The following is an 11550-nucleotide window of genomic DNA, read 5'->3' on the forward strand; positions in this document are numbered from 1 at the left end:
GAATCAACGATGAACACAATGATTTTTTACCGAGGTTCACTTGCTTGCCGGCAAGCTAGTCCTCGTTGTAGTGATTCACTCACTTGGAGGTTCACACGCCAAACCCTCAATAGGGTGCCGCACAACCAATACAAGATGAGGATCACACAAGCCACGAGCAATCCACTAGAGTATCTTTTGGCTCTCCGCCGGGGAAAGGTTAAGAACCCCTCACAATCACCACGATCGAAGCCGGAGACAATCACCACCCTCCGCTCAACGATCCTCGCTGCTCCAAGCCATCTAGGTGGCGGCAACCACCAAGAGTAACAAGCGAAACCCGCAGCGAAACACGAACAACAAGTGCCTCTAGATGCAAACACTCAAGCAATGCACTTGGATTCTCTCCCAATCTCACAAAGATGATGAATCAATGATGAAGATGAGTGGGAGGGCTTTGGCTAAGCTCACAAGGTTGCTATGTCAATAAAAATGGCCAAAGTATGAGCTTCAACCAGCCATGGGGCTTAAATAGAAGCCTGTAACAGAACCGATCAATTATATGAAATTAAGTAAGAAAATCATCCGCCAGCGTAGACGATTTAGCAAACTTAAGCCCGTATAACCCGGTAGTCTGTGAAATCATGAAGGATTTCAAACCAACTCACATACCAGCCAAGATTGTAATAAGTTTAGCGGTCACCATCACATATTACATAAAAGTTTGCATCATAAATACATCAGAGTTTAAACATAGTTATTCCAAACGAGTTCGAATAAAAGTAGCGGAAGCCATTTGTTCAAAACCACACGCACTCATACGAAGTTCAAATACAGTGCCAGCTAATGATCATCTCCAACAAAAGCATTAGGCGAGACGTAAGGAATGACCATGCCCATGGTCCTAAGCATCACCCATCGCAGGATAAAGGCAGTTGATATAGTAGCCGTAATACATCTGCCCATCTGCAACAAGTGGGAATAAAACCCTGAGTACGCGAAGGTACTCAGCTAGACTTACCCGACATAACCAAAAATAAAGTGACACCAAGGATTATGAAGGGCTTTATAGTAGGGTAGCTGACTCATTTATAAAAAGAAGCATTTTTAGCATTTCAAGAACCTTTACAAAAGCATTATTGTCAAGTTAATTATTATTAACCTGTCGACTAGATTTGCACCTATACTAGAGCAAACATGTGATTAAGCAAATAATGATAACCAATGATCATTAACAACTTCCATAATGTTATATTCATTATAACTATCCAAGTGTTGCATCAACATTACTACGATGAAGTAACTCAAGTCAAGTGCTCACTATCTAGGAGCGATGGCGATTCGAATCGATTCCTAACCAGCTAGTGATTTATTCCTTACACAAACCTCACTCACCCGCTAAAGTGAGGTATAGGTCACCGAGTCAACTATCCAGGAATCTCGAGTTTGCCAGGAACCACATGTACCCGGGGGCCGACCGACTGCCCTTTGGTCTTATCATCGCGCCCCCATGTCCTACCACACCTGCTCCGGCATAGTGCGCTGTGGGCAATCTACTCGGCCCGAATAATCTCCCAGCTTCGCGGTCGAAAGGTACTTTATTCGGCTAGCTAAATGTAAGGCATGCGTTCAACATGACCTGAGGCCCAACAACGGTCGGTCCTTAATCGACATAGACGGAAAGCACTACAGTCCAAAACTCTGTAAGTCTCTGTCCGGTCTCAACTTCATTTAACACTTAGTTATACCATGACTACATAGTTCTCCAAGCAGATCCAGGTAACCACCTATAGCTCGTAGGTGACAAGAGATCACCTGACTTCTACCGGTCTAAGCCAGCTAAGCATTGACTCGACTACGGATACCAGGGTAACAAGGATATAGTATAGCAAAGGTAGACAAGGTATAATGCAGCAACGGTTGCAAACAACTCCTGAACGTAATGTATCAATTAAAGTAAAGCATTTAATTAATAATTGCAAATCAGGGAGAAAATGCTCCGGGGCTTGCCTCTCTCGAAGGAGCTCGGGCGGTGATCGGGGCACTCTAGAAGTTCCTCAACGTCCTCCTCGTCTGCTTCGGTCACTTCCTGCGGTTGCACCTCGAGCTGCTCCTCGGGCTCCTCAGGTATGACGACAGGGCTCTCGGTTTGCGATCCTATATGATGCATGTGCATAAGTGCTTATACAAAAAGTGCATCGGATGAAATGAACACAATGGATATGCTTGAATGCAAGGTAGTCAACATCATCCAAGAACATGTACTATAAGCACATGTCATCTACTGCTTTATCTTCTACTACGAATATACTAAGTCAACACATCTCATTAATTGCTTCAAAGATACACCAAAGCTTCACTAATTTCTTAATCATACATAAAGCAACATTTGATTAAATCCTAATTAATAATAGGTTTGAATAGCAACATCTATTTTTATAGCTTAGAAAAATCTTAGAAAATTACCATAGCACAGTACTATCCTAAATAGTCTACCATCAGATTTTTATGGCATTTGGATATGTGGAATAGCCTATACAAAAAATGACAAGCTTGGACCTAAATATGAGCATGAAAATACTTTGTATTATGAAAAGTGTTAAACAATAGATTTAGAATTTTTCCCATGATTTTCACAGCATACAATCATTGTACAAAAATTATCACATGCATGTTTTATACAAATTTTGCTCTCTAGCAAAAATAACAAAAATCAGCCATTAAAGGCACTTGAACTATATCTCATAATTTTTCTACAAGACATGCATGGCATATATTTTTCCTAGGAAGTACATTACACAAGAAGAATAACACACTTAGAAGCATATTTTTCTGAAGCATATAAGTTTTACTACACATTTTACAAGATATAAGCAATATCAAGGATTAAATAAAGCTCTATAGAAAAGTATCTCAAAAATGACATGCAATATTTTATCATGTATATCTAGTGACAAGGAACACAACAAAATTTGTTTCAACAAATTTGGAGCAAATTTGAGCAAGTTATAAATTTCCAAAGCATTTAACAGAATTCTGAAAAGCATTTCTTAAATTCATTTTAAAACCAGCCGACAAAATTGCTGGGTGCACCCGGTGCTGTACACCCAGAGGGGCTACCACGTGGGACCTACGGTCAAGCCGGACCCACGCGTCAGCCGGAGCCGAGGCAGGGCCGCCGTTGACCGGCCGGCTCTCGCCGACGGCGAGGTCCCCGGCGAAACGGAGGGCACCAACGTGCTCCCCATGACAAACCGCGTCGGATAGAGGTGAATAGGGAGGGGCGGATCATGGGAGAGAGGCTCGCCGACGGCAATGGTGGAGCGGCGGCGCGGGTCATCGCCGGTGGAGCGTCTCCGGCCATGGTATGGCGAAAGGAGGCGCTCGGGAGACTCAACGTCGTAGTGCGGTGCTTGTGCGCGTGAAGGAAAGGCGGGAAGGGAAGTGGAGTGGGGGAGTCCATGCGAGCGGAGCTCACCAGTGAGCTCGGCCGTGCTCCGGTGAGCAATTCCCAAGGAAGGGATGCTTACCACGGCGAAGTAACGCGAGCACGGGGTGCGCGGGGTGGAGGCGGAGCTGCTGGCGAGACGGAGTGGTCGACGGCGAGCTATGGTGGCTGGGCGAGCCAAATCCGGCGAGGGAGCTGGTGGCGGAGCTCGTGGCGCGCGCGGGAGCTGCTGCTGCTGCGATTGCTGCTGCTGAGTGAGTGAGGGAGTGGAGTGGAGAGCGCAGCGCTGTCGGGCAGAAGAAGGCGAGTGCTGGTGGGCGAGGCAGGCCGTGGCTACCGCGTGGCATGCGTCGCCGGCGCATGGCGGCCACGCGGCGAGCGTGCCCTGACACGGTCGGGCGCGGCGCGCGGGAACAGGCGCGGCATGGCGCAGAGCAGGCCAGACGCGCGAGCTAGGCTGGGCCGAGGCGAGCGGCGGACGCGGAGGCAGGCCGAGCCGGCTTCGGCCGTGGGCCGAGAAGTGAGGCGGCGGCCCGTGAAAGGATAGAAACATTTTTCAATTTTCTATTTTCAAGGAAATTTCAAATAGCAGTTTTCAAATACCCTTTTGAGCAAGAAAATAACTTCTTTTGAAAATAGCCCAAAAATAAAAGTTGCTTAGAATTTAATCCTCTACAACTTTGCTTTTATGACCAAAGTCCAATTCTTGCTAGATTTTGAATTATAAAATTAAAGTCAATTTTAACTCAAAACCCTAATTTTAGAGAATTATTTTTAAAGCAAAATTTGGCAATAATTTAGATACAAACTTTGCTCCAAAAATTGTGCTAAATAATTCTAGATGATTTACAATCATAGCCAAACATGTTTTACTAACCTAGCAAGCATAATTAGGGCAAAATAACTCTAAACGAGTGTATGCAACATTCATGTTTCACGAGCATGTTTCATACATTTCGAAGCATGGTTTCAGTTATTATTTACATGATTAGGATGCTTGATGATGCACAATATGCATGATTTGTATTGCCTAAATGCTTTTATAACACCGGGGTGTTACAAAGCCCCCACGAAATAGAGTCATTGTACCCTTTCACTGGGTACAGCGCGGGGTGACCGGATGCTCCGGTCACGTGATTCACGCCACGTGTCCCCTGCTTTAAATACTGTTTGTCAGATTTCAACAGTCATCAGTTGACTGGACGCGTCAGTTAGAAAGTGACCGGACGCTGGACCTAAGTGTCCGGTCATTTCCAGTAAGGTTCCAAACACGTATTTTGCTGACCGAACTCGTCCGGACATGCTTGACCAGACCCTGCCAGCGTTCGGTCATACGATGTCTCCTTTGTGCGCCTCACGTCAGCGTACGTCAGCACTGACCGGACGCACCCTGCCAGCGTCTGGTCGCAGAGCGACCCAGCGTCCGGTCATTTGACCGACGCCAGCGTCTTCGCTGTTACACCTGACCGGACACGCTAGTCCAACCGTGGCCAGCATCCGGTCACTCACAGTGACCTCCGTCTTTTCTGTCTAGGGCGCTGGTGGCACCGTCAGACTATCCGCACTCTACGGGCGGACACTCCACCGGTGGAGTTTCTTACCCTTGCTCCCAAACTTCACCACCCTTGATCAAATGTGCCAACCACCAAGTGTATCACCTTGTGCACATGTGTTAGCATATTTTCACAAACATTTTCAAAGGTGTTAGCACTCCACTAGATCCTAAATGCATATGCAATGAGTTAGAGCATCTAGTGGCACTTTGATAAACCGCATTCCGATACGAGTTTCACCCCTCTTAATAGTACGGCTATCAATCCTAAATGTGATCACACTCTCTAAGTGTCTTGATCGCCAAAACAAAATAGCTCATATGGTTTATACCTTTGCCTTAAGCTTTTTGTTTTTCTCTTTCTTCTTTCCAAGTCCAAGCTCTTGATCATCATCATGGTATAATCATCATCATCATCATGATATGATCTTCATTTGCTTTATCACTTGGAGTGTGCTACCTATCTCATGATCACTTGATAAACTAGGTTAGCACTTAGGGTTTCATCAATTCACCAAAACCAAACTAGAGCTTTCACGCGGTCGGGTGACACGGCTTCTGGCTCTTTGAGGACACCAGCCAGCTCTTCTCAGCCAGCGACAGGTGCCGCTTCCGTAGTGCATACACCACCACATCATAGCGCTGGGAAGGACCCTGCAAATGAGGACGACAAGGACGACGATGACGACGACGACGATGATGACCCCCCGGGCTTCTGCATACAGCACCACCAGTGGGACGATTGGCAGCAGGACGAGATCGGCATGTCTCAGCTAGGTGGTGCCCCGCTTGGTACCCAAAGAGCCTCACAGGTAGTAATAAAGGTAGTTTCTTTAAATACGTAGGCTCCAAGAACTAACGATCATATATATTATAAGTAATCGTGCATATCATATGCTTGCAGGGTACGAGCCGTACGCACCGACAACACGACCACACCGACGTTGGCTACACTCCCAATGTGTTGCCTACAAATTCGAAGAGATAGAGGCGTCCGAGGGATCCTTACACTTCTAGGACTTAATTGGTTATATCGAACTTATGTCGAACAAATATTGTCGTCCGAAACTTATGTCGAACAAATATTATGTGGCAACTTGTCAACTTTCGTACAGACTCCATTTATTTGCTTCATATTCATTTCAATGCGTCGCGACAGCACTGCCGGTGAGATTAACTAGCAACTAGTTCGGGAACTGGCAGTCCCGACGTATCTCGCCACCGGTGGTCGGCGTCTTGATCCCGATCCTCCCGAGCTTAGTCATCGCCACCACGAAATCGTCGAAGAAGGCACCCTGGTTGGACGCGTAGTAGTCGACCGTACTGCGTGGCCTCATGTCAGAGTAGAGCACCTTGTCGGAGCCTAGGAGGTCCTTGCCGACCTACAGGTTCTGGTAGAAGGCGTTGTCGAAGCCCACCGGCGAGGGGTCGAGGAAGGCGAAGGCGTTGGGGTCAGAGCTGCAGGTGCCGTTCAGTTGCGAAGCGAAGCAGGGGTCAATGGTCGCATCGCTGCCGATCCTCACCGACAGCAGCTCCCGTTCAATTACAATTGAGGCTGGTCTTCTGTCTGCGTCCAGGTCCTGCCGCGCCGTGGGCCTTGGCTCGTCAGTGTCGCGCCGTGGTCTATGGCGCGGCAGACCTTGCTACATCATCGGTCAGCGTCCCGGTCGTCGCCACGTCATCCTCCTGCCGCGCCACCATGCATGGCGCGACACAGGCGTTTCGTCGCGCCATGGCAATAGGCGCGGCCAAAAGTGTTAGTTTTGAAAAAAAAAATTAAACAGTGTTAGATTTAAAATTAGTTTACAAAAAATGTTAAAAATAACAAAAAAATTCTCCCCTGCCATATAGCCTCCGTCCAAAAAAGAGAGGTATAATTGACTAGACTTACAAAAAGGCAAATTTTACTAAGTTTGACTAACCGTTAGTTAAATTAAGTATAGCATCCCATAACCCCAAACAAAATTCATTGACATATACATACAAAAATGCCCGCCGCCTCCACCACCACCCACGGCCGCGTGCGACAACGTGCTGCCTTGCTACCCCGTTCACCATCCACCCTCGCCCTCCGCTAACCCATCGATCGGCTTCGTCATCTAGTTGTGGGCGAGCCTCCCCTGCCGGTCCGCCCCAACCACCGCCTCCACCACCATGGCCGGTGGTACCATCGCCCCGCCCACACACCGCTGGGTTAGCCTATTGCTAGCTAGGGATCTAGGGTTCGGACCAGGCAGCAAACCCTAACCCACCTCCAGCAACGATAGACGTCGGCACGGGGGAGCACGGTCGTGCGAGCGCATGACCGTCACTGGTTAGATTTTGCGATATTGTTTGGGGTCATGGGATGCTATACTCCTATCCATGATTTTAATTAGTGCCCGAACAAGTGATTTTGTAATATAAGCTTGCATAGAAATGTTGATGATTTTGTAATATTACTACTCAAATATGTGATTATATAACTTTACTTCACTTTTTACGGTTCGTAAAGTCCAATAATTACTACCTGAGCATAAAAATAATTTATGATCACTAAAGACCTTTCATGAGCATGATATGTCCGTTTTTTTACTACTAGCAGGTAGTGATCCAAGCAAGATGTTATAGCTTAAATGCCCAATTATACAACTAGCCATTGTTCCATATAGCTAAACAACAATTTTTTTGGCTTAAAAGACACCGATTTCACTACTAGAATAGTCCATGAAGCTTAAACGACACCGATTTTCTACGTGAGCGCACCGACGAAAAGATACTTTAAAATATTATATGAGATCATATATCTACAGATATTACTATTTCTCAGAGTAAAATCACTTAAATCATTGATTTTAGGATTGAGGAGCCAAACCAACTTTGTTGTAATGGTTGCAGGGTTGTAAATTTCAGTCGGATTTTACTACTACTACTAACAAGTACTACCTCTGTCCCCAAAAGCATATAAGGGGTTGTTTCCGGTGACTAAAATTTAGGAGGTATGTTGGGAGGTTGTTGCATAGGGTATTCGGATACTAATAAAAAAAATAAATTACATCATCCGCCGGTACTCCACGAGACAAATTTTTTAAGCCTAATTAACCCGGCATTAGCACATGTTTACTGTAGCAAAACAATGTCAAATCATAGACTAATTAGACTTAAAAGATTCGTCTCGTAAATTAGTCACAAACTATGCAATTAGTTTCGTAATTAATTTATATTTAATACTCCATGCATATGTCCAAACATTCGATGGGACAACGACTAAAATTTAGGAGGGGCATCCAAACACCCCCTAACTGTGGTATGCGTGTCAGTTTAAGCGCTTCATGTTTGACCAAGTTTCCAGTAAATAATATTCACATTTATGGCTCCAAATCAATTTACTATAAAAATATATTTCATAATTAATCTAATGATATTTATTTAATATTATAAATATTTATATTTTTATTTATAATTGGTCAAACTTGGTATACTAAAATATAACACTGTTCTGAAATTATATTCTTTTAAGGACTGAGGGAGCATGTCTATACGTTGAAACGATTTACTACTTGGATTATTCGACTATTATCATCTGCTCCAATACATTTTGGAAACAAATTTTATAGCATTGCTTCACGTATATTGGGATCGGAGTTATACCGTTACTGATCACGCGTTATTCTAACTCGCGTATAAGGCTAGACCGTGAGTTAGATCATACAATGAGGAGGAGGGTCTAAGCGCATTGTGCCGAGTAAAAAAAGACAAACGGAAGGATTCTTTTATAGATATAGACTAAGAGACGAGATAATATAGATAGATGGTTCGTTTCGGCTTATACGATCGTAGATTATAAGTTATAATAATATTTTTTTCTTACACCAAACCAGCCAATAGTACTTCTGACTTATAATTCACGATCGTTTTAGCCGAAACGAACAGGCCGAAGATAGATATGAGCAGATAGATAGATAGTAGATCGTAGATAGGATCGTAAATTATAAGCTATAATAATATTTTTTTTCTCATACCAAACCAGCCAGCAGTACTTCTGACTTATAATTTATAATTATTTCAACCGAAACGAACAGGCCGAAGATAGAAATGAGTAGATAGATAGATAGTAGAAGGTAGATAGGAGTACTCCAGATCACTCCTTACTCGTAGTCTGAACTTGTCGCCGTCCGATCTGCACGCACGCCACAGGATCCAATTGTTTTCTCGGATGATGAATAAAAAGGCAAAAGGGTATAACAGCAAAACCCTCCCAATTCCCCTCCGCCGCCGCCGCCGCCCACCCAGCCGATCGAGGCGCGCCACGCCCTACGTTGCTGCCCTCCATGCCGGGATCCTCGCCCTCTCCAGTCGCTGGCTACAGTGTGGGCGGCGACGGCTCGCACTCCGCCTCCGCCATCGTCGCCGGCGCTGTGACCGGCTCCCACGTGCTCAAGATCGTGTCCTACTCCCGCACCAAGCAGGTCCCCAATGGACAGCGCATCGACTCCTGCCACTTCCACCTGGGAGGGCACACCTGGTTCGTGGTGTATCACCCCAATGGATGCGCCGCCGACAACGTCGATTTCATATCGTTGTTTCTCGCCATCCATGGTGCAGTACCCGGCAAGGCTGCGAAGGCGCAGGTCACCATCAGCTTACTCGACCAGGACGGGAAGCAGGTGCCGTCCTACACCAAAGTCACCGGATTCGTGGACTTCGCGGAGAAAGGGAGCTGGGGATACCAAAAGTTCATCGAGAGGAAAGCTCTGGAGAAATCCGAGCATCTCAGGGATGACTCCTTCGCCGTCAGGTTCGATGTGACCGTCATGAGGGACATCCAAGCCGTGGGAACGCCGTCGGTGGTCGTGCCGCCGTCCGACATGCACCGGCACTACGGTGATCTCCTGCGCAGCAAGGAGGGCGCCGATGTCAAATTCCGAGTCGGCGGGAAGACATTCTCTGCTCACCGGCTTGTTCTCTCGACGCGGTCGCCGGTGTTCAAAGCGGAGCTCTTTGGTCCGATGAAAGAGAGCACCACAACCAAGGCCATACGCATCGAAGACATGGAGCCAGAGGTGTTCGATGCGCTGCTCACCTTCATTTACACGGACACCCTGCCAGAGACGAAGGAAGGCGAGGAATGCGTAATGGCTCAGCATCTGCTTGTCGCCGCAGACAGGTATAACCTGGAGAGGCTGAAGTTGATCTGTGAAGACAAACTGTGCAAGTATATCGATACGGGCTCCGCTGCGATCATCCTAGCATTGGCTGAAAAGCACAACTGCCATGGGCTTAAGGATGCATGCTTCGCGTTCCTAAGCTCAGCTAAGAATCTGGATGCAGTCATGGAAACAGATGGTTTTGAGTACTTAACAGTTAGCTGGCCCAGTGTTCTGAAACAGCTGCTCTCCAAATTTGTTCCCCGTTGAACTGAAAAGAGGCGGTGTGTAACAGCAAATCTTTCCTAAGTCCTAACTATATGTAGTCTTACCCAAGAGGATGCAAGGTATCCCAGAGCCATTGTATATGTTTTCTCATTGTATCCGTTATATATGTAGAACTATTTTGGTGGCAGGCTTCGTTTCTAAGAAAGAAGCTTGTGTTTTGGTGCTATGAACAGTTAGTTTATTTGGTTATGTGCACTGAAATTGCTAGATTGCTTGTTGCGTTTCCCATAGAGTTCCTGAGAGCATTGCATGGGTATACCGTGTTGTTTCTTTCTTACATTATCTTCCATTCTGTAGAAGAAACTTGCGTTTCATATAGCATAAATCTGTTTGGCTGGAATTTGTGATATGGAAACTAACGTGTTTTGGCCTTTTGGGGCGAGCAAGAGTTTGCTTGCTTGAGAAAGACCACATATATATCTTTTTTTCTCTTGCCTTGTGCATCACATGTAGCTTTATTTTCTTCCTTTATCTGAGCTCTACAGCAGAGATTTGCAAATTCAGGTGGCAGCACAATGTTAGGAAGTTTATCCTGTACAGAAGAAAAACATTATAATGCTCTAGCTTCCTCTGTTCTACTGATTATTTGTTAATTGCTTTTTTTTTCCTGCATACAAGATCTTGTTTACCCATTTTAGTTTAGGAGTTAAACTATTTATTGACATTTAAAGGCTACAAGTGCCTGAATTTGTGTCCATGCCTGTTCTTGCTCTTTTTGCACATTGCAAATTGCAGAAGCGGGAAGTGCACTCTGGTTATACATCAAGTAAAGAGCAAGGCATTTGAAAACTCATGGTCAGCTGTGTTGTGCCATTGATGCAAGTGAAAGTTGGTTGGTATAACTTCATGCCTTTGAAAACTCAAGGATCGCGATATTTCTGGTTTGAAGTGTGAAATTGTTTCACTTGACAGTTGAGGGAAGGCGGAGGTAGAAAAAGATGACATTGACTACAAACTGTTGATATTTCATTCAAAGGCGACCTACAGCTGAAATGGAAATGCCAACATATGGCCCTTCCACCTATCTCAGGTTCAATGTATAACCCTCATCGTTTTTTTTAACAAATTTGTTCAGGTTACAGTAAAGTGAATACGATGATGGACTATCCCCTGATATTAAACAATATGTTGGGGTATTTTTCCTAACTTTTTGTGGG

General features: G+C 45.4%; 1 protein-coding gene across 1 annotated transcript; it reads left to right on the forward strand.

Annotated features, from left to right (window-relative positions):
- The first annotated feature begins 9212 nt into the window (after nt 1–9212).
- Nucleotides 9213–11273, forward strand: LOC136538576 (BTB/POZ and MATH domain-containing protein 1-like). The gene is made up of 2 exons (XM_066530524.1): nt 9213–10452; nt 11129–11273. The coding sequence occupies exon 1, from the start codon at nt 9290–9292 to the stop codon at nt 10373–10375; it is 1086 nt and encodes a 361-aa protein (XP_066386621.1). The 5' UTR covers nt 9213–9289; the 3' UTR covers nt 10376–10452; nt 11129–11273.
- Nucleotides 11274–11550: the final 277 nt, after the last annotated feature.

This window comes from Miscanthus floridulus, chromosome 2 (assembly GCF_019320115.1).
Source record: "Miscanthus floridulus cultivar M001 chromosome 2, ASM1932011v1, whole genome shotgun sequence".
Taxonomy (NCBI): Eukaryota; Viridiplantae; Streptophyta; class Magnoliopsida; order Poales; family Poaceae; genus Miscanthus; species Miscanthus floridulus.

Bases quoted from the DNA above. Each gene is read 5' to 3' on its own strand.
- LOC136538576 (XM_066530524.1), top strand. From the start codon at position 9,290: ATGCCGGGATCCTCGCCCTCTCCAGTCGCTGGCTACAGTGTGGGCGGC.